The sequence below is a fragment of the Aulonocara stuartgranti genome, assembly GCF_965226115.1.
Source record: "Aulonocara stuartgranti genome assembly, chromosome: 8".
Classification (NCBI taxonomy): Eukaryota; Metazoa; Chordata; class Actinopteri; order Cichliformes; family Cichlidae; genus Aulonocara; species Aulonocara stuartgranti.
Window position 1 is genome coordinate 6,690,461 of NC_138959.1, and position 20,392 is coordinate 6,710,852.

A 20,392-nucleotide genomic window follows, 5' to 3' on the forward strand; every position below is an offset into this window, starting at 1 on the left:
ATCCCACAACTTAGACATTCACATTACTCTCACTCTCATTACACATACATATAGGATCTTGGGGGTGGGCACAATACACGGAATCCAAAGTACCATCAGGGTGTACACCCCACCCCTGGCGTCGTTGCCCACCTCTCAATTTTAAATACACGTAGACATTGAGGGCTAGCAGGAGGGACCATGCGCTTACCTGCTGCTCTCTGGCAGGTAGCTCCATGCCCTCCTGGGTTTTAAATGCACCTTAGAACACACATGCATCAACACTACAATGAGCGGGTGGAGGGAGGTTTGGAGTCTTCTCTCACCCCCGTTCTCTGCGACCTGCTGGAGCGGGGGGGCTAGGAGGAGGAGTTGGCCGTCCGACTGCGGTCTGGAGTGTGGGGCCTCCCTGCTGCTGCGGAGTCGGGGCGGTCTGCCTCCCCCCACCGCAGGGAAAAGGGTAATACCACCTGGGTCTGGGTGCAGTTCCCCCTCCAGGGGCAAGGGTACCTAGACCCGGTTTGTAGAGTACGCTTGGGGAGTGTGATCATGTGTACAGCGTCTCTTTATGTCTGTCTCCACGTTGGTTGAGTGTGGAGTAAGTGCATATGAGAGCATGAGGGTGGGAATGGATGTTTGTATATGTGTGTGCCTGTATTTCTGTGTCTATATGTCAGGTTGGGTGTCAGGCGCCACCTCTCTGGGGACATCTCAGGCCCTCCAAGGTTTGGAGGCCTATCTCCCCCTACCACCACTTCCCCTGCCAGTGGCGGACTCCCTCAGACATCGGTGCGTTGGTGGTTCTTTGTGTCTGGGGGTGGGCGTCCAGGTACACACCGGCTCACTCCTTGACGGCCGCTTATCGGGGCCTGGAGCCTGGGGCTCGCTCGGGCCACTTCGGAGGTGGGGTGCCCCCGGCCTCTCGGCCTGGGGCTCGGTCACTCAGGCACGGCTGGCTGCCGGCGGAGCTCACGGGCGCGTCACTGCAACTCCCCCTGGCTTCTGCTCCGCGGCTGCTGAGTGAGCCCTCATCTGGGACTCTCCTCAGCTCTTTCTGGGACAGTGGCGCAGCTGCCCCTCTGTTGGTCTTCCTTGGTCTCTTGTGTTCTGGGGGCCTCTGGATGTCTGGAGTTTTGATCTCCTCCATACCTGCTTCATGCCCTGGAGGACGGGGCTGTGGCCCCCCCACACCCTCTAGCAGATCATTACATGAAGGAACCTTTTAAAAAAACAAGCGTGTCCATGCTCACAGGTGTACACACGGGTGATCACACCCACAAACTACACCCTTTTTGGCTCCTACCTCAAAGCACACTGTGTTCTGTTGATCTTATGTGCTGCACAATAATGTTTAACATTTAGTATTTACTGTCATATTCCCATATATCATTGTGATGCTGTTTATTCTATTACTCTTGTTCTCTTCTGCTTGTTTTCTTTTTTCTTTCTCAGCAGGTGATCCAGGTGATTGATATATGCATTTTTTTTTCTTTTTTTTTCTGCTCATTCTGTTGGTTTTTGTTTTTTGCCCTTCTCCCCCGTCCCTCTTCTCAGCTGTTTCTCTTCCCCTCTTTCTTTCTCCCCTTCTTTCCCCCAGTCAAGTCTGTCCCGTATTCAGTAAGTGAAAATAAAATAAACAATAAAAGGTGAATCAAATGGACCATTACGGCAAGGCTGGGATGGTCAATTTGGTAAAGTAAATCCATTGGGCATCTTTCTTTGCCTTTAGACAACAATTCTGATGGCAAAAGAGCCAAACGGGACAGGCAAAAAAAAAAAAAAAAAAAGAGTGGAGAGTGGAGAGTAAAAGGGGATTTATTGAAATGCATTCTTGAAAGTATTAGCTATTAAAATTGACCAGAGTAAAAACCTAGTATGGTATTTGTAAAAAATAAAAATAAAAAAAAAGGAAGAAGAAGAAAGAAATAAAATTAATCCAATAGAATATAAAGTACAATCTCGCCTTTAAAATATAGTTGCATTAATATTTATCATACTTTATAAGTTCTTTATTATTTCATTAAGTATAGTTCTTGAAAGGTCCTTTCCTCCACTGGTTTTATCTTGAGAGTAAAACTTAAGACACATCATCACGGCCATGCCTCCATGCTGTCAGACACAGTTGGAAACAGAGGAGGGAATGTCGGATTTCAGAAGCCTTCCCCGACAGTAATATATATATCACCTTGCATGTCAGTGGACACCGTGTGACCTGAGACATTCCAGCTGAGGATATAGACGGGGTAATGTAGATACCTCTTCGTTACATTATATGGCTGGGGAATGCAATTGCCAATATTCGCCTCTGGAAACCAACTCAGCTGGCTTTTGGCTTTTATCACAAGGGCAGGTTGAGTTCAGATGGTGATACAGAGTGTGCTGTATACTCAGAGACAGTAAATACATTTCATTTAACCACCATTAACCCTCTCAGGCTCAAATTAAACCTTTTGTTGCTAATGCACAACCAAGTCCTGCAGTGGTACTTCTGAGTAAAAAAAACTCATAAAATATGTATGTGGGGTAATCAGGTTGTTAGTTTTTAACTTCCAAATCGGCAATGCCTGCCTTGAGAGGGTTAATCAAACACCAAATCCTCAAGTTGCTAACATAATCAGAAGAGCAATGAGATCTTGAGGGGAAAAAAATGTCACATCAAACAAGCATGACAGCAGCTTGGAGTTCAAAGACAAATCTTGTGGTCACACAGCAGACATCTCAGTCCCTTCAATGCACATAATTGAGTGCTGTGTAATTATAAATGACAGCACCACAGAGCAAACAAGGACCTTTATTCACACATCCTTTGGCATTTGCCATCCTCCTGTTCCCTTTTTTCTCACGGGGTCAACTTACAAAACTGTAGTTTGCTCTCACATTGTCATCCACCAATTACCCATATATTTCATACTCTCACAGGAAGCCACACTAACAGAAACTGCACCTGTTGCTTCTCCCTGTGGTGTTACTGTATGCTACTACCATAGGCATAGATTTCAGGGGGGATGCAAGGTATAGAAATGTTTAAGAAGCACTACAAAGGGGAAAAAGTGCAACAGCATTACTCAGAGATAAATGCCTCCTATATTGTTCAGTCTTTATTCTTCAGTAATGGGTCTAAGCATGCTACACCCTCAACCTCTAGGTGACTTCTTTCAATCACAGGTTGCTTACTGGAAGCCAGCCTGTTTCCAAACAATCACAACTCGTCTTGGACTAAATGCAATCACTCTGGGCAGATTGGCAAATAACTGCCATCTAATTTGTAAAGACAGCTTGCCAACATATAGCTCAATGAATCTTAGTCAGTCTGTGCCAATGAGCACAACTTGTCTGCACTGCATCTCTTTGCAATGGTAGACTTAACTGATTGCCACCTGGTTAATGCACTGGCTACATAGACGAGAGTGGTATCAAATCTGGTCCCTGTCTACAAAGTAACTCTTTCAGATGAAATTAGATCACAAGTTCAATGCACATGGTCACAGTACTTTTAGCCATGCTAAGGTCTACAGTCTATTTTCCCTTGTGTGACTGTAGCATTAAATAAGTTTATATTTGTAATCATCAACCGGTACCAAGATTTTTACTTTTCCTTTACAAGAAGTTATTTCCAATACAAGTTGATGTAGAAAAGGCAGAAACAAGTGCAAATTGGCCCAAATACCACATCTAAAGTGGCTCTCGCAATGCTCAAACCAAACCAAAGTGCATGGATACCAACAGACAAATCATAGCAGGGGCGTAATTTCCAGGGGGTGTAGGGGGGTTATGGACACCCCCCCCCCCCCCCCCCCAAAAAAAAATAATCAGACCCAACCAATATAACCCCCCAATAAAGTTATGAATTATTTTGCATAAATAGGCTGTTCATTTTCTTTACTCATTTCAGTTATTACCAGCAAAATAGTTGCATATTTAATCATCTGGGAATTTACCCAGATTCATTTATTTATTTAGACAGAGATCTTGAATAGCTATAGATTTTTAATCCAGACTTTCATTAAAGAAAACTGCCTAATAATGTGCTTCTGGCTGACTACAGCGACTGCTTACATAAATGTTTGAGCTCCTGGAGGGTGACGACTTCAAAACATCATGATACTAATAGAATATGAGATTTCAAGTGGGGAAAGTCAGCCTTAGAGCTAACGCAGATGTCACGGTCTGGAGTCTGTGGATTCCGTGTTTATGTTTTAAGTTGATTAATATTCTGTGGTTTTGTTTATTTTGGGTTGTTTGTGATTATTCCCAGTGTCTAGTGTTCTCTGTGCTCTTGTCTAATTACCCCAGCTGTTTCTCCCTCCTTTTTCTCATTCCCTGATTGTTTCTGTGTGTATATAAGCCCTGTGTTTTTACCTGCTTTTTGCTGGTTTGTTTGTGTTTTGCCCTGTCTCCATGTGTTGCCATTTAAAGGGTTCAAGTTTGCTTTTGTTAGTTTTTTCCAGTTTAGGTTCTGCACTTGCCATCATCACTGCTATTTGTACCGTCACTGTCAAAATAATGCTCACTCACATCAGAGGCTGTGCCTGCATCTTGGGTCCTAATTTCCACACTCCACACAGCCTGCCATTGCAGCTGTGACAGCAGGAGATCACCACTGAAGCAAGCTTGTTTTAAAAAGAGTTACAGTTATTTCCATCATTACGGATGATTCGTTTGTGTATTTTATTTTTGTATGTATTAATTTATTTATTTTTGTCACGCAGGATTACTCAAAATCTTATTGATGGCACTGCATGATTCTATCTGATTGTGGATATAGAAACTTTCTGATGGATTTTTTTTTTTTATCATAAGGTGATAAGGCAAATTTAGACATTTCATATCACCTCACCTTACAGCAACACATGAAAATGAAATAAGAAAAACTGTGAGACATCATTTTGACGCCACAAAGGAAATATCACAAAAAATCCAGAGATAGAGGCGCAATTCATGCATTGTGAAGAGGGAATTCTCAGCATTGGTGGTGGTATGAAAGCTCTCTTCCTGTAAAATTGTCCTCTGGTCTGATACAACTTTCTAAACAGATTTCTGTGGTCTCAAACTGACCCATTTGGCCTTTGCACTCAGTGAGCGGAAATCTGAGTAGATTACATGTGGAAGTGATATGGAGAATATTCCATCCAGCTTGTGTGGGACCAGGGGGAGCTATTATCATAACCATAACACCAACAGAGACCTTAAAAAACAGACATCTATATGAGGGGCTGCCAATGTTTGAACCATCTCACTAAATAATATTTCAAAGACAAACAATATTTTAAAGACAAATACACTGCATCAGGTAGCTGAATAAATTAGATCATGTTTTTTAGAAAAAATCTTTACTTATCTTTAACCTTATTTCACCTTTTGAATACTGTGGAAAATACAGAGCCCCGGCCAGGCAGTCACATGGTCTTACTTGGTGAAAGTAACTCAAAACCGACACCTTCTGCATCCAAGAACATCTGATACAAGACACACAAACACACTCCTGGAGAAGAAGCCAACAGATCTCTCCATAAAATTTCCATTTTGTGCATATGAAAAAACACACATATGTATTTACACCAGATATGTCAGGTCACAAGTAAGAAGGTTAGGGAAGAATGCAGAACAGAAACTACAACTTTGTATTTTTAAATTTAAATATGAACTAAAATTGTGAAAATAAAATTTAAAAATGTTTAAAAATGCCCCCTGAGGTCCCAACCCATGTTGGAAGTTGCACTGATCCTACTGCTTGGCCTCCACTGTGTAAGTCCAGCTGTTACATAAGATCTGCAGGTGCATTGTTGGCAGCCTCTAACAGGAACACCAGCCTCCGGGTTTTTGACGCCGCTTTGCCTGCATGGAGCCAGGCTGTATGCATAGTCCTGGACCTCTGATTTTGGCAGCATGGATTAATGGAAACGGCTGGGTAGGAGCATCCACAGCATCACAGGATCTTGCCCATCTGCTATGAAGACATGAGCTAAAAATACAACTCTGTCTCTGCAAGAGGAAGCGTAGTGGGGGTTTTGAGAAGGTTGCAGTGTCCACACTGGACATTACAGCTACGTGCCACATGGGAGTTTCACCTCGCAGGTGTAGAAACGGCCCTGTTGTGATGTTCACATACGCTTTCCCTGCGTTACTATTGCATAACATTTGCAATGAAATAATTTGTCACAGCTTATGTATGCACACAAACAACCACATGCTTCCTCATAAACATTTAATAAGCTTTTGTGAAGCCATAAATCTGTCTGGCTCAATTACAGTGTATTTCTGGAACAAATCCAAAGCCTCTCTTATCAAAAAGCTTTTCATTTATTTATTTTTTTGATTGGCGCGGAAGTACGCAGTACCCAGCCACAGAAAACTGTGAAGGTTTCACCCCAGTCCAAATAAGAAGAGCATAAAATCAAGTGATTCTAAAGAATAGCTTAACTGCCCTCATCTTAAAATCTGGAAGATACCAAACTTGTCCGTTTAATTTCAAGTAAGGGAGCAAATATAGCAAACTCACAACCAATGAAGACACCAAACAGCGCCAAATAATCATCAAACCCCTCCCGAAACTGCAGCCAGACAGGCAACTTTTTCCGAGTCTTAACTTAATGCAGGAGCCACCTCCAGGCTCATGGAAGGCAACAGAATACAGGTGGTGCGTTACCTTGCACGGGAACAGAAATATTTCCACAGAATCCAAGAAAATAGAAAAATAAAACAGTGTCTTCTTTCAAGTCTTACACTGAGAACGCAATTCTTCTCCTTCCAGCGCGGGGCTGCAAGGCGGCTGTTGCTGGCGCAGTGTGGCGTCCTGCAGTGAAACCGGAGGAGTCGCTGCAGGTAAAATCAGACCTTTGACACTTAGGTACCGGATTCACGTCCCGTTCCCACACCGCTGGTCGCTCCTGAGCGCATTTCCCAGAGTGAGACTCGATTACTATTATTTTGTGGCAGAGAGAAGAAAAGAACCGCGGCAGCGCTGATGAACGGAGCGCACGACGGTTTCTTCTCCCCAGCACGGACCCATGAGCGCATGATTCCTCTCACTTAAAAGTTTTGGAGCATAATCTGTTGAGCATTATAAAAATAAGGAACTGAGAGCTGAAGTAGTTTTGGGTTTTGCCAGAATGTGAAAAATCTGCACATTAAGACCTTCTGGTGACATAATACGTTTGCATCAGCACTTCGGAGAGTGCTGATATAAACACAGAGGAGTTAAACATAGCCTGAAAACAGGACTGCAGGTGTTTGGTTGAATTTAATGAAAAGAAAAGAAAAGAAAAAAAAAACCTTAAAATCTCAGCTCTGTTCACCAATAAAATATTTAAATCAGAGGTGTTAAACTTATTGTATTTCAGTATTCTTGTGTGTTTGTAATCCATTTATCTGATTTCAGAAATAAACTTGAGCATACTTTGCAGGTTCGTACACGAGAAAAACAAATGTACAGTTTGAAAATCTGGATTAATTTTTTTTTCCAGATGTTTATGAGCCTAAATAATAAACATCTATATTAAAAATTTCTCTTACAATAACTGTTTCCACTGTGAGCTAATATGTCAGCTGTGTGGCTGATACCATCCTTACAGACTGGAGCCAATAGAAATATATTGCATCAATAAGTGGGATGTGAGGATAATGGATGAAACTCCTGTGTGAACTCATAGTGGGACACCTTCCCCTTGTTATCAGGCCATTCTGATGTCAACAGTTCGGTATTTAACAATGTGCATCAGTTTTGACCACTTTTGATAATTTACTGCCATTACAAAGAAGCACGAGGGTTATAAATCAAACTGCTGCTCTGAGTAAATTGGCAGTTTGGTTTACCATTCTGTATGTCCAACTTCTCTCCAAAACACACTTTTTAAAGACATTCAGTGAATGGACCCACTCGATGGCCCCAATTTAATGTTTGAAAGAATATTTGAACGAATAAAACATACTTATAGATTTAAGGTTCCCACCTAAGTATCTAAAACACATGTCTTTGCACCCCAATAAAAGACAGGAAAGAAGTAAAAGACTTACTACGGACTACCACCGATTTTAGTGTTTTTCTTTTTAAAAAAAATTAAAATGTGTATTATGCTGATGTTAAAAATTTATGTATGAAAAGTATCAAATGTTTACTAAATGTGCTTCCCCCACATCTATGACTCAAATTAAACCTGCATCTGCAGTTTAATGACAATAATATTAATACGAGGATGTCACCTCTTATCAAATTTATGGAGGGTCACATTATACAAACAACACACTTGGTTTAAAAATCATCCGCATATGCAGTCAGAGGGCCTGATTGTGAAAGTCCCTCATGTCGATGTGAAGGCTATATTTGGCTGAAAGGTGTGTAGTATGATTATACAAGGAAAATGATACCTGCGATTACAAATGTTAACTGGGTGTCATTGGTTTCTTGGAAATGGAGCCTGCTACAAATTTCCCACCTTCTCCTCTCCCTCAGGCCAGCTTACTGTCTCAGTTTCAGAACACAGTGAGCAGCATATAAAATAAAATAATCCTAAATGATTAAATAGATCTGGCTTAAAAGTTTGATCAGTGATTCAGGTAGTATTTTGTTTGTCAATTATACAACTTAAGGCCTTGAATCCTTGACTACTAATAAATGAAAAAATGAAGAAGTACACATTTTAAAAAAGAATAATTACCATGAATATTTCACAGTATTATTTTTGGTTTGTGGTGAAATGAGCAGGATACTTTATGACCCAGATAACAACACCTCATATTCCAAATGTGACAAAACATCTCATATCTCATGTCTGGCCAGCATGACTTGGACTTGAGGTTGAATGGAGACAGTCCAGCAATTTTATGGCATGTTCATTAAAACTGAGTCTAAAGGGGACACTTTCCAGAGTGAACAGCTAGGTGGCCCTGCGTCATGTCCTGTTGGGAGTTTTATGTTTTGTACTCATTTTTTCCCCTTTCCATTTAAGTTTTACTTCCACTCACTAGTAAGGTTTAGTCTATAACAATTACCTGGCTAAGTTTAGATGATAAAACGGTTTTGTCTGGGTTACATACTAAACATAACTTAGTATTAATTGACACCTTGGGTATGAGATTGGTAGATCCAGTTAATGATGGAGTCATCTTCAGGCAGCATTGCACCCCCTGTGTGTGCTGCAAAATTACCATCTATTTCCCCCCATGCAATAAAAGATCCTAAAACTTAGAGTGAACTGAACTTTCTCAAACACTGAGCAACAGTGAACTTCAAATTGTGGTGGTTTGGATTTATAATATCTCCTTTGATTTTCTTAATACTTTCCTCCTGACAACCACTGCATGGTACCAAAAACCCACTATAGTGGGTTTCCTATAAGAAAAGCTAACATTTTTAACAATGAAACTGAAATACACAAACCCATTTTGCAAAATAAAACTAAAACAAACAGAAGGGAAATTTAAAGGACAGAAATCCTTTATATTCTATACAAATTAAAACCATGGCCGTTTGACTGAGAAGCATAACTGAACATGATTTCTATCGCTGCAACCATTCAGTTCACATACAGATCCAACCTTTCTGCTGTGAGGTAACACTGCCCCTGTGTGTTACTTTACAAACACTTTACTTAGAACCCTGAAATTTAGTATTTTAATTTTGTTTAGTTTGGAAGTGACCAAATCAGCAATAACAGGAGCAATAAGAAAAGTAATGCAGAAACAAAAAAAACAAAAAAATCACAAAAACACAACCATTATTCTTTTAGGATAAACCTAAACTCTATAAACTAAGGAAGCAAAAAAAAACAAAAAAAAAAACAAAGCCCACATACCACAACAGCTATAGTTTCATTTCTCTGCAGATTTCATTTCTCGAAACTCACAAAGTGGCTTTGCTGCCTTGCACAGCTGTGCATTGCAGACAAAAGCGTTTTATTATGGTTGCAAAATGGGAAGTGTCTTTATTTAAATAATTATTAAAGGCAAAGCTGTTTGTACCAAAATAGGAACCAGCAGGGTTATTCCATGAAACATTATGATCAGAGTCACTAAAACAAGAATGCTTTTAAATAAAGCATTCACTAAATTAAACTCCTGGAAACCTTTACATATATAGCATTATATGTTTAAAAAAAAAGCCTCTCATGTTCAGTCCTCTGCACTGGGTCTGGTGTTCAGAGGGAGCTCTTCAGCCAAGAGAGAGAGGTCTGACTTCTCTCTTCTTGCAATGTTACTTCATGTTACTGGTCTGAGAAGCCATTTGAATTATCATAAAGGTACCTGAGTCACATTCTTAGATCACCATACAGAATTCAAAATGTTTGTCTGTATTTTGTCTGAGTGAAATGCATAGATAAATGCAATTGCATTTATCTATGCATTGCAACTGCAACTGCAGCTCAAATTTCAATGTCTGAAATGTGCAGATATACATCTAAGTAGCTAAGTTTTAGTTTGCTGCACATTATCAGAAATATAATGTACTTATTAAATGCTCGTTAATGTCACAGTTATATATAATGTTTTCAGGACATTTCATGTTTCTTGATGTATATGGCTTCATCTTGATATTTAATTTTTTTTCTTTTGAATTGTTATTTATGAATAATTGAGTTTAGTCACCAAAGTGTTTTCTAATTGCAAATTACAGGATTACAGTGAACAGTGACAGGAAAGTCATAACTCTTCAATATATTTTAGTTTAATCATTTAAGGATCTGAAACATGTAAATGTGGCAAATGTACAAGAAAAGAAAAGAAGGCAGGCAAATACTTTTTCACACAACTCTATGTTTCTCTATTTTTGTACCTATCCTTATGTATTATACATTTTCTTTATGAAGTAAAACTGTAGCTGCAGATATTTACTTAATTCTTTTACAGCAAATAAAAGAAACGATGAAAGAAACAGAGTATTGATATCGATTATATTGATGCCAGTTCTGGTATTGTTATCAGATCCATACTCGTGTAAGATCGATACTCAGTTTCTGAGGTCAGCCCACTGTATTAAATAAATTATTTTTAGAAAATTAAAAAGAAAAGAAAAAAAAACACCTCAAACAAGCACTATGAAAAATGTCTAAAGCATTTTGTGTTGACTGTCACATACATATTTTTATTTATAGCCTATAACACATTTAAACTACAGAAGTTGGCTCGTGGTACCTTAGAGACAGGTACATTTACAGATTTCCTACAATTCCAGATACACGTTTCGTGACGTGGTTTGTTGTGTAAACTATTTATTATTAAGTAAAAAATCACAGTCATTTAGCGGCTGTTAAAATGTGTTAAATGTTCAAATGATGATTAACTCATAAATCATAACACACCGTTCTCCACTGCATAAGCTGCAGTTATAGGTACTGGGAGAATACACTTGTGGTGTATAGAGCAGTAGCAGTCAGAAGTTGGCTAATTCAAAACACTGAGGGGGAGATTAATAATGTGACACCGTTACCATGGAGCCCTAACCACTACACACGGACTTTCAGGAAGAAGCAGGTTTGTTTGTCTTCCTGTCGTTTTTTAGTTACTGTGTGAAACTAACATTTATAAAACAGAAGAGAAAAACGCTTAGTCTAACCGCTAACAGAAAAAAACAAAAACAAAAACGACCGAAATGTTTTATTTGCTGGGAAACTTCCTGTTCCGACGCTACTTGCTGTTTATTAAAAGTGATACATGCGTTTTTCACTTTAGTTGTTAATATAATGATGTTTTTCGCTATTCAGACAGGAAAACATACGGATGGACTCGGAGTATTTAAAAAGAAACCTGGGTCAGTGCCTGGCGGACGGGCTGGCTGAAGTGGCCGAGCAGCGACCTGTGAACCCGATCCTGTATCTGGCTCACTGGCTTTACAAGTACAGCTCAAACCGTGAATACCAAACAGAGGCGAGCTCTTCTTTTATTCATTACTGCACCTGTTACAGTTTACAAGTCATGCTATTTTATGACAACACAGTCAGAAAAAATACCTGAATCAAAAGATTAGTAAATCGGGGCATTAATAGGGGGGGGAGCCAGACAGATCTAATTTTTGCATATATTTCTGGTTATTTTTTATAAGTGTTGGAGACTCAAGATTATTGTCAATGCCACTAAGAAACAATTAAAAAAATTGAGAATCGGCATCGTGGAAGAAAAAAAATTCCCTGATAATAGTCGCTGTTTTGTTGTCCTGTCAGTAGGGGGTAGCATGCACAACTTATTGTCTAATATGAGGCGCAGCCTTTGTCACAGTGCAGCGAACGTAAATGACAACCTTGTAAGTTTGGGAATTAAATTGTAGTTTTAGTGTTGTTAACGCCAAAGGTCTAGCGTAGACCTCTGCAGTTACTAACCCATTGTGTTGGTGACTCTTGCTCTGTGGCTGAGCTGCTGTGGTTCTGTCCATATCGTGTTTAGGAGACTAGCCATGTGCTGCATAATAACAGGTGCAACACCATTAACTTACAAAATATAATGCTTGGTGTGATCATCAGAAGCAATACTATTTTGAAATAAAAGTACTGAGTTAATGCAGTTCTGCTGTCTGTTTTGATATGGATGTTTGGCTTGGTGACATCTCCACAATTTTTAAAACTAGAAATTTAAAACTGGGGTGGGGGTTCTTTTCTCTTTTTTTGTACTTTGTAACTTAAATTTGACCTTTATAATCTGAAAACTGTCCAACTTTGAAGCCCTCAAAGTATTTTGAGTCAATTTTATTCCCACTCCAGGTGTCACAATTTAAAGCCAAATATGTCTTTGTGTTATGTAACTAACATAAATAAGCATTCGTGTCATTTGTTTAAGAAGCTACAAGTGCTCAAATCTAAATTATTTTCAGTGGAGTAAACACTTGGAGTATTTTACAGTGTCGCACTATTAGCATTCATCAGCCTTATGTGACAGTATACAGTATTAAACAGAATCCAAATAGTTAAATTAGCACCATAATAACTACAAAAGTGCTGTAGTAAACAACAGCTGACAGTGAAACAGATGATTAGCTCTTGGAAGCTTCCACTGGCTGTTAAAGTGTGAGCAGTGAAACTATTTCTGCTCACACTACTAGTGCCTTAAAGCCTCTGTCCTTACATAGGTTTTAAGGGCTGATATAAAGGATAAAAGAGGCTTAGACAGTCTAAGCTTATCAGGCTGAAAAATTAAAAGCCAAGGTAACAAAAACCCAGTCACCTTTTTACCTTGACTCAGAAAGTATCAACAGATCCCTGCATGCCTATAGAGATCTACAGCCACTTTAGGATTACAAGGATTAAAAGGTCTAGGTGTAAGCTTTTGTAAGCTATGTAAGCATAGTTAGAAGGATCTTTGTTGTAACCACAATTTCATTTGTAGAAAAAGGCCAAACTGGCACTCCTGGAGAAAGAGCAGGCAAAAGCCAGAGAGGAGGAGTTACACCAGGCGAAGCTAAGGGAGGAGGAGCGAAAGGTCAGTGAGACCTGGGAGGAGTCGCAAACTACTTGTAAAACACAAAACTTTTAATCTAACCAAACATTTGTTTGTGTTTCTTACATCAAATTTTAAAAAATTAGTATGTATTGAGATGTTTTCTTATTTCTCCTGTTATCCTTTAAAATGACCAGTTGCTTATTTTCATTTCAATCCTCTCCACTTGCTTCCAATTACTCCAAAATACTTTTAAGCAAATCGTTTAAAAACATATAACATAAACACATCGACAGCTCTCTGAGAACAAGCCCACAGATTCTGAAGCACCCACCGCAGCCACAACAGGAGAAGTGGAGGACAGCAAACCCATACAAGATGAGAAATTAAACACACCCAATCTGGAAAACCAGAAAGGCGCAGAAGATCGCCAAACTGAAGTGCAGGAAAATGTCACTGAAAAGGAGGTGATAAGAATTTATGAGTGCCTCTGGAGGTGGTGGCAATCTCTGTGATATTTTCTGATTGTCCCTTTCATTTCTGTGGTTTTTGGTTTTGAGCCTTTAGTGCTTCTGGGGTTTTTTTTCTTTGGTGATGGGTCAGTCTACCAAGCTCACTCTAAACTGCATGACTTGCATCGTATGGTTTTTGAAAGAAACTACAAATCACTGACTATAAATGGTTTGAGATCTGCCAGGTGGACATCACAGATAAAGCAGCAACCAGTCCAGAGCCACCTGAAGGAAAACCTGCAGAGGCCGGTCATTCTTACCTATCTGAGGGGCAGGGCACAGAGGTCAAAGAGGAGTTTGAAGAGAAGCCTGATGAAAAAACTGAAGTGGAGACAAGGATGGAGCAAATAGAAGAAAAAACAGAAATAGAGCCAAGTACGAATAGTGTTAAGAAAAAAACTATCGAGGAGGAGGAGGAAGGATTTACCAGCCAAAAGGAACAGAAGGAAGGTGACCAAGATGAGGATAAGGTCAGGAGAAATTTTATCGTATTTGCCTGGATAATGTAAGAAATATCATTAAACAGGGGTCAAACACTGTCAAGAAAGAAATGGCACAACTTGATTTTGTTTGTGGTGCTAAAATAGTTTAGTTAGTAATTGTGGCTCTTATCTGCTTTGCAGGAGGTTGATCACTCTGAAACTGCTGAAGCTGAGAAGACTGGCCCACTACAGTCAACTCTCACACAAGATGGCAGTGATTCAAAATCAAATGAAACAGAAGATCAATACAGCAAGCAAAGTCCTCCTGACCTTGACTCTCACAACACAGAAAAGGTGAAGCGGGTGAAATGCAGACTGCGCGTTGAGGATTCAGTTTGGCACTTATTCAGATCGAAGAGGCAAGAGGTGCAGGCTCAAGTACAAGAAAAGATGAAGGAAAGATCAGCAGAGTGGTGAGGTAGATTTGAAGATGAGTTAAAGTTCAGGCCAGGGGAGGACAGAGGAGACAAGGAACACAAATAAAGATGAGAAGAGCAAGAGTTTTCTGAGACAACACAGTCAGACTGAGCACAGGTAGAAACACAGAATTATTATGTTCTCCATAATCTAATCTGCTTTACTTTTCCTTTACCATAAGGCCCATGAAGAAGAAACTGGCAAACCTGAAGATGCCATCCAAGTGGAGCCAGCTTCAGCTCCACAGAGTGAGAACATTGAACCTGTGAAGACATCTGAATCTGAACAGGAGGCACAGGAATCAGGAATTCTCCTGGACCAAGAAAAGGTGGCATGACCTTCTTTTGAATCCACAATGTTTCCCTTTAATACTTTGCTCATTTTTTAAACATTGAAGTAGAAAATTTGCCCAGGGGAAGCAGCACTTTTGGGTTTCAGAGTCAAAGGTCTGTTCAAAAGCTGGAAATAATAAAACAAGGCTTAACCAGAACTTTTCTGCCCTCAGGCAGGTGATGAAGAACCGAAGAGCAAAAGCACTGATTCCTCACCTCCAGCTGAGGTTGAGGTAACAGCAGAAGAAATGATGCAGCGCGGGGAACCTGAGAGTTCACAAGAGGAACCTGAAAAGTCTCCGTCTAACGAGGAAGACTCCCAGGAGAAGGTTGACCTGAGTGAATGCGTTACTCATCTATTGGTTCTCAAACTTTTTCTTGAGAGCACCCAGCAAATATGTTTGGTTTTTAGCAATTACAAAATATCCAGTTTCAATTTTAGTGAAATAAAATATAGCATGATCATATAATTTTTTTCTAAATCATTGGAATATCATTCCCACTCTCTGGTCATTTAGGGACCATTTCCAGTGTCTCTGTGTTTGAGAATCAGTGTCTACATCTATATTCTGACAAGTGCGATATCTATTTTTTTTTTTTACTTAAAACTGATTAATTTGTAACTCAGCTTTGTTTGCTTTTCAGGACCAAGAAGAGGAAGAAGACCAAGCTTGATCACATCACATGTCCGAGCTTTTACCGAAGCTGAAATCATAAATGGTTACTAATGTGTGAATAAGAAAATACACAATAAATAGTGAGCCAACATAATTTATTATTGTTTATTCATTTGTCCTTTTTGTTTTTGCATAGCGTTAAAGATCCCCTCATTTTTAAAAGTTATGAAAACAACCCAGTCCACGTGCTTGTTTCCACATCACACTTGTGTAAGTAGCACAGTTGGCTTCCATTCACGTTGCAGTGTCAGAAATCCCAATGGCACATCCACATGTTAAACTGAGATTAAAGGTGATTCCACATAAACTGTCCCCCCTTTTAGCAGGTGAATTTAAAATCAGCCTTGACTCAAACTTTGTGCAGAGCTAACGGAATGTGGAGTGACATACAAGCGAATAAAGAAAACCTTTAATGTGATAGTCTGCTTCAACCCATATTAGAGAAGACAATAGCTGAAACTGTAACTAGCTTATTTAGTAGTAATGATAATATAAGTTTGCATGAGCTTTTATTGATCCTGTTATAGAAATGCTTGATTGTGTAAGCGTGCAAAGTAATTCTCGTCATGGCTGGCATTTCGACTGGATGACGCTGCAGTTTCCAGGCTGTTGAGTGACCTTTAGCCTGGAGGAGGGGCAAAGTTTGGTGCATATGACTGGTTTGTATTGAATGTTTCCGCATCTGCGTTCACCTTCTCGTCGCTGATGAAATACAGCTGTATTCAATCTGATCAGTATCTGCACCCAAGAGAGGCTGGGTTTGGGAAACGCTGGCAGATCAGCTGGAGTTGGAATTTAAATGCGCGTTTGAACGCGGTGCGGTCGAGAGTGCGCAACAACAGCGGAGCTGAGATGCTTTAATCAAGAACGGGCTGCAAAAAGAGGCTGTAATGGAACTCGTAACCAATGTTGTGGCCACTGTCGGTGGCCTCGTTACCGGTGTAATGAATTTCATCACTGACAGATTTCTCACACCGCCGCTTGAAGCAACTCTCAAATATTTAGAGGAGGCTGAACTCAAGACCACGAAGGGAGGCGAGTCATATCTGTGTTTACCGAAATAAACCATGCAATTATAAAAATAGTTTGTTTTAAAATCGTTTTTCCCTCCCAGCTGGGATTTGTTACGCATTTAGCCTGTGGCTAAACTTTTACCCTTTCACCTAATCTCTTTCCTTAGAAATAAAGACGTTCAAAGCCAAGTCTCTGTGGGAAAAGTCTGGAGCAGTTATCATGGCAGTCCGGCGTCCTGGATGATTTTTGTGCAGAGAGGTATTGTTCCAGTGACAGTTGGCTATCATAAACTATTGGCTTCTTACTTTAAGCCCTTTGGTTTTGCCTGCTACACAAAAGAGAAAGTTTGCCATACACATATTTTCCATTTCTTGTCAATTGTAGCCAAAAGGCAACATAGGGGAATGAATAAGGGAATGGATAACTTATACAACATCAAACATTCGGTGTCAGTTCAGGTATGGTGATTAAAATGATACAAACTATGAAAATGTCTGCACTGGAGGTGCAAAGTGGCTCTCAAATGCTGTGAAGTTCAGTCTTTCTTCATATAAAGTACCTACATACTCTACAACTATGTCTGCCTCTTGTAACTTGAACCTTTGAGTGTGGGTTTGCATAGCATAAATTTGAGGTAGTTCTGGAGTATTTTAACCTGGTGTGGTTATAATCCTCTAAATCTAAGCTATGAAAGGCACGAGGATGTATATGTAAATCAGTAGCTCACCTCGCCCCCAGAAGTGTCTCAGTATATTTTATTTCCCCCCCCGTCAGAGAGGGCACATAATTGCAGTGCATCCACCGGACTTGGCTCTATTACATGAAATTGGCCTGAAAATTAAGTGTGGTCAAATAAGTATTTAGATTGTTGAATTAACAGAAAGTCATCCTCCTGTAATAATACAATCAAGTACTGTTCCACAATCCCTGCTTACCACACAAAATATGGGCAGTGTGCATATAATGAATACAACATGACCCCTCAATTGTACCTTTCCGTTTGTAACCGCAGTTGCTAGCTGTTAAGATTCTTAATGTTCTTTGGCTGCAGGAAGCTGCAGAGCTGTCCTCTCTGAAACCTCAGCTGGATGAACTCGGGATTCCTCTGTATGCTGTTGTAAAGGAAGATGTCGGCACAGAGGTCAAGAACTTCAGGCCATACTTTCAGGGGGAAGTCTTCTTGGATGAAAAGGTAAACTTTATTATTTTCCTCTAATGAACTGTTCTACCATGGTCAAATATTATCTGCAAACTACATTTGGCCTGTTTTTAAGCAGAACTGCTTCCAAATACACTTGGACCCATTTAGGGTGTGTGAAAAATCCCTTTAGCTCTGCATGAATTAACCAAGCATTCCATATGCTTGCAGAGACGTTTTTATGGGCCTCGTGAGCGGAAGCTGGGTCTCCTGGCATTCCTGCGTGTTGGAGTGTGGATGAATGGCGTAAGGGCTTTCAGGAATGGGTTTGTGGGAAATGTTCTCGGAGAGGGTTTTGTCCTTGGTGGGGTCTTTGTCATCGGGCAAAGACAGCAGGTAAAAAATTTCACATTAATCCAATGTCATTGGAATGGTTCTAATATATTGCAATACAAATTTCTTAAGAGTGAAGCCATCATACTAGAAAATATTTAGTATCTCTTGTCTGTTTGTCCTGCAGGGAATACTTTTGGAACACAGAGAGATTGAGTTTGGAGATAAAGTCAACATTGAAGATGTCCTCCAAGCTGTCAGAAAAATGCCACAGGAACTACAGTCTTTGGAGAAGAAATAATTCTTTGTATTACTCGTGTGTTTTTGAACATCTCATAAAATTAACAAACACCTTTCAGATAACATAAAATCTACAGCATTGTCTAAATATATGGTATAGACAAAATTTCTTTCAAATTAGGAAATTTGTACATTTGATAGTTTGCCTGTCTCTTTAAGATAAGGATGCATTTTGCAGTATGACTGTTTTTAAGAGTCTGAGTGTGTTAATGATGGCCTGTCTTTAAACTCTATAGAAGAAGCAGACCTGATGCTTAATGCTCATTTTCTTAAAACTCTGATACCACTATGCTGTCCTGGAAGTAATGAGGCTAGTCTTTTGAACAATAAAATACATTTCGGTGCTCGGCAGATTTGTATTCTTTTTTTTTTCTCTATGCATTGAAGTTATTGAGTAGCTGGACTGATACCAGGGTGGGTGGAGGGTGGAACAGTTTTCAGAGCAAAGATCATCATCTAGGTTAAGTCTGGTGAGTGCTCTTATTAAGTTATGAGAACTATCAAAGTCACTTTGTACTAAGCACAGTTCAGAAAGCATCTTTGAGTCTTGTGTTTAGAAAGACTTCATTTTCTCCTGGATGTTGCTCTATTTATTTATTTTTTTCCTTTAACATTTTCATTAAGATTATAAAATATGAGCATTCTATTTTACTGCAGATATTCATCTGCCTAGAGGGACATGAGCTTGACTTGACGGCTGTGGTCCTTTCAAAACATGTTTTGTAATCTACTTGTGTTGGTTTTAGAAACCAATTACAAAGCAGGTTACACAACCTGATCTGCTGGATAAGCTCAGGAGATTTGGGGGGGGGGGGGGTTTAAAAATCAAACTTATGAAACTCAAACATTGAAAAGCATTGGTTAGATAAAGCCTTGCCACACAGTGTTCTAGTCTTACAAATTTAGTTTTGGGTGTAGGCATCTGTACCTTTTGAAAAACACCATGGAGAGCTACATTGCCAGAATAAAATGCAAAAATATTGTCTTCAGACATGAAATGTTAAATTTGCTATTTGGAAACTGGAGTTTTGCTTAGGTCTGTTTTAATTATGCAGGGATTCTGGATTTGGTATTTAATTAGTATTTTGATGTGCTGTATTGTTGGATTAGGCTTGCCTTTTAGTATTTTGTTTCTCAAAAGAAGTCTTTTACCCATCTTGAGATGACTGACTCTGTTCCCATTCAGCTTTCTTAAATCCTGAAAGGGGATGTGTTTAATGTGTCTCTTTACCTGTAGCAACTTTAGCTTATTCTTGATAAAGTCAGAACCCTCTCACTGGAGGAACTGGTTACCCTAATATTCACACAGATGTTCACCCCCCTGTTCTTGTCTGAAGAACTTAAGGGGAGAAATGTTTGGAAAAAAAGATAAAGTAAGTTAGGGGTCTACTGTCTATTTAAAAACCAAACATTACCCAAAATCTAAATAAAATGCATTGTATATGCTTTGAGGAGTGGAGCTGTGGCTCTGGTAGCGAGGAAACTTGGTTTAGCCCTGTGCAGAGAGGAAAATTACATGACTACATTTCAGTTTAGAGATATAATTCACATTTTTAGATCTATTCAGTATTGTTTGTGGGAGTTGTGTTGAAAACCTTTAATATTGGATATTTCAAGGTCAGGACTGTTCGCCTCCCAACATAACCAAATTGTACTGAAGCAGCCTATTTGTGTTTTTGCATGGAGGGCTAGTCATGGGTGTATCACTAGGTCTAGTCAGATGTTTAGTAATGGATTTTGGTTTTACACTTGACTTTTATCTCTCTTGTCATCAGAGAATATGCTTGTCTTTTGATTTTTATTATATAAAACGATCATTTGTCTGTTTTGTAAAAGTTTTCTACAATTT

The 20,392-nt window shown here is 39.5% G+C and overlaps 2 protein-coding genes and 1 pseudogene across 5 annotated transcripts in view; 2 read left to right on the forward strand and 1 right to left on the reverse strand.

The window, feature by feature from the left end:
- The window catches only part of scn4aa (sodium channel, voltage-gated, type IV, alpha, a), a 28,991-nt gene extending 22,269 nt beyond the window's left edge, over positions 1 to 6,722 (reverse strand). Inside the window, exon 1 of the mRNA XM_082545181.1 lies at positions 6,703 to 6,722. The gene's annotated coding sequence lies outside the window, so the exon portion shown is untranslated. The remainder of the gene's footprint in view (positions 1 to 6,702) is intronic.
- Positions 6,723 to 11,343: 4,621 nt separating this feature from the next.
- Positions 11,344 to 15,852, forward strand: dydc2 (DPY30 domain containing 2). 3 transcript variants are annotated; one of them, XM_082544889.1, is made up of 9 exons: positions 11,344 to 11,445; positions 11,676 to 11,838; positions 13,288 to 13,380; positions 13,635 to 13,805; positions 14,027 to 14,320; positions 14,474 to 14,626; positions 14,931 to 15,077; positions 15,255 to 15,410; positions 15,727 to 15,852. In XM_082544889.1, the coding sequence occupies exons 2-9, from the start codon at positions 11,692 to 11,694 to the stop codon at positions 15,754 to 15,756; spliced, it is 1,191 nt and encodes a 396-aa protein (XP_082401015.1). In that variant the 5' UTR covers positions 11,344 to 11,445; positions 11,676 to 11,691; the 3' UTR covers positions 15,757 to 15,852. The 3 variants fall into 3 exon arrangements, with proteins under 3 accessions (XP_082401015.1, XP_082401016.1, XP_082401017.1); XM_082544890.1 differs by having other exon boundaries at positions 11,346 to 11,445; positions 14,036 to 14,320; XM_082544891.1 differs by lacking the exon at positions 13,635 to 13,805 and having other exon boundaries at positions 11,347 to 11,445; positions 14,036 to 14,320.
- A 549-nt stretch (positions 15,853 to 16,401) lies between these two features.
- Positions 16,402 to 18,894, forward strand: LOC309713442 (peroxiredoxin-like 2A; annotated as a pseudogene). Its single transcript, XR_014280673.1, has 5 exons — positions 16,402 to 16,793; positions 16,939 to 17,030; positions 17,824 to 17,964; positions 18,142 to 18,306; positions 18,431 to 18,894. The product of XR_014280673.1 is annotated as a peroxiredoxin-like 2A (transcript).
- The last annotated feature ends 1,498 nt before the right edge of the window (positions 18,895 to 20,392 follow it).

Excerpts from the sequence above, each read along its gene's own strand:
- dydc2 (XM_082544889.1), top strand. The coding sequence starts at position 11,692 with ATGGACTCGGAGTATTTAAAAAGAAACCTGGGTCAGTGCCTGGCGGAC. Across the intron at positions 14,321-14,473 it reads GTGACCAAGATGAGGATAAG|GAGGTTGATCACTCTGAAAC; the intron begins GTCAGGAGAAAT and ends TCTGCTTTGCAG. Across the intron at positions 15,411-15,726 it reads AGGAAGACTCCCAGGAGAAG|GACCAAGAAGAGGAAGAAGA; the intron begins GTTGACCTGAGT and ends TTTGCTTTTCAG.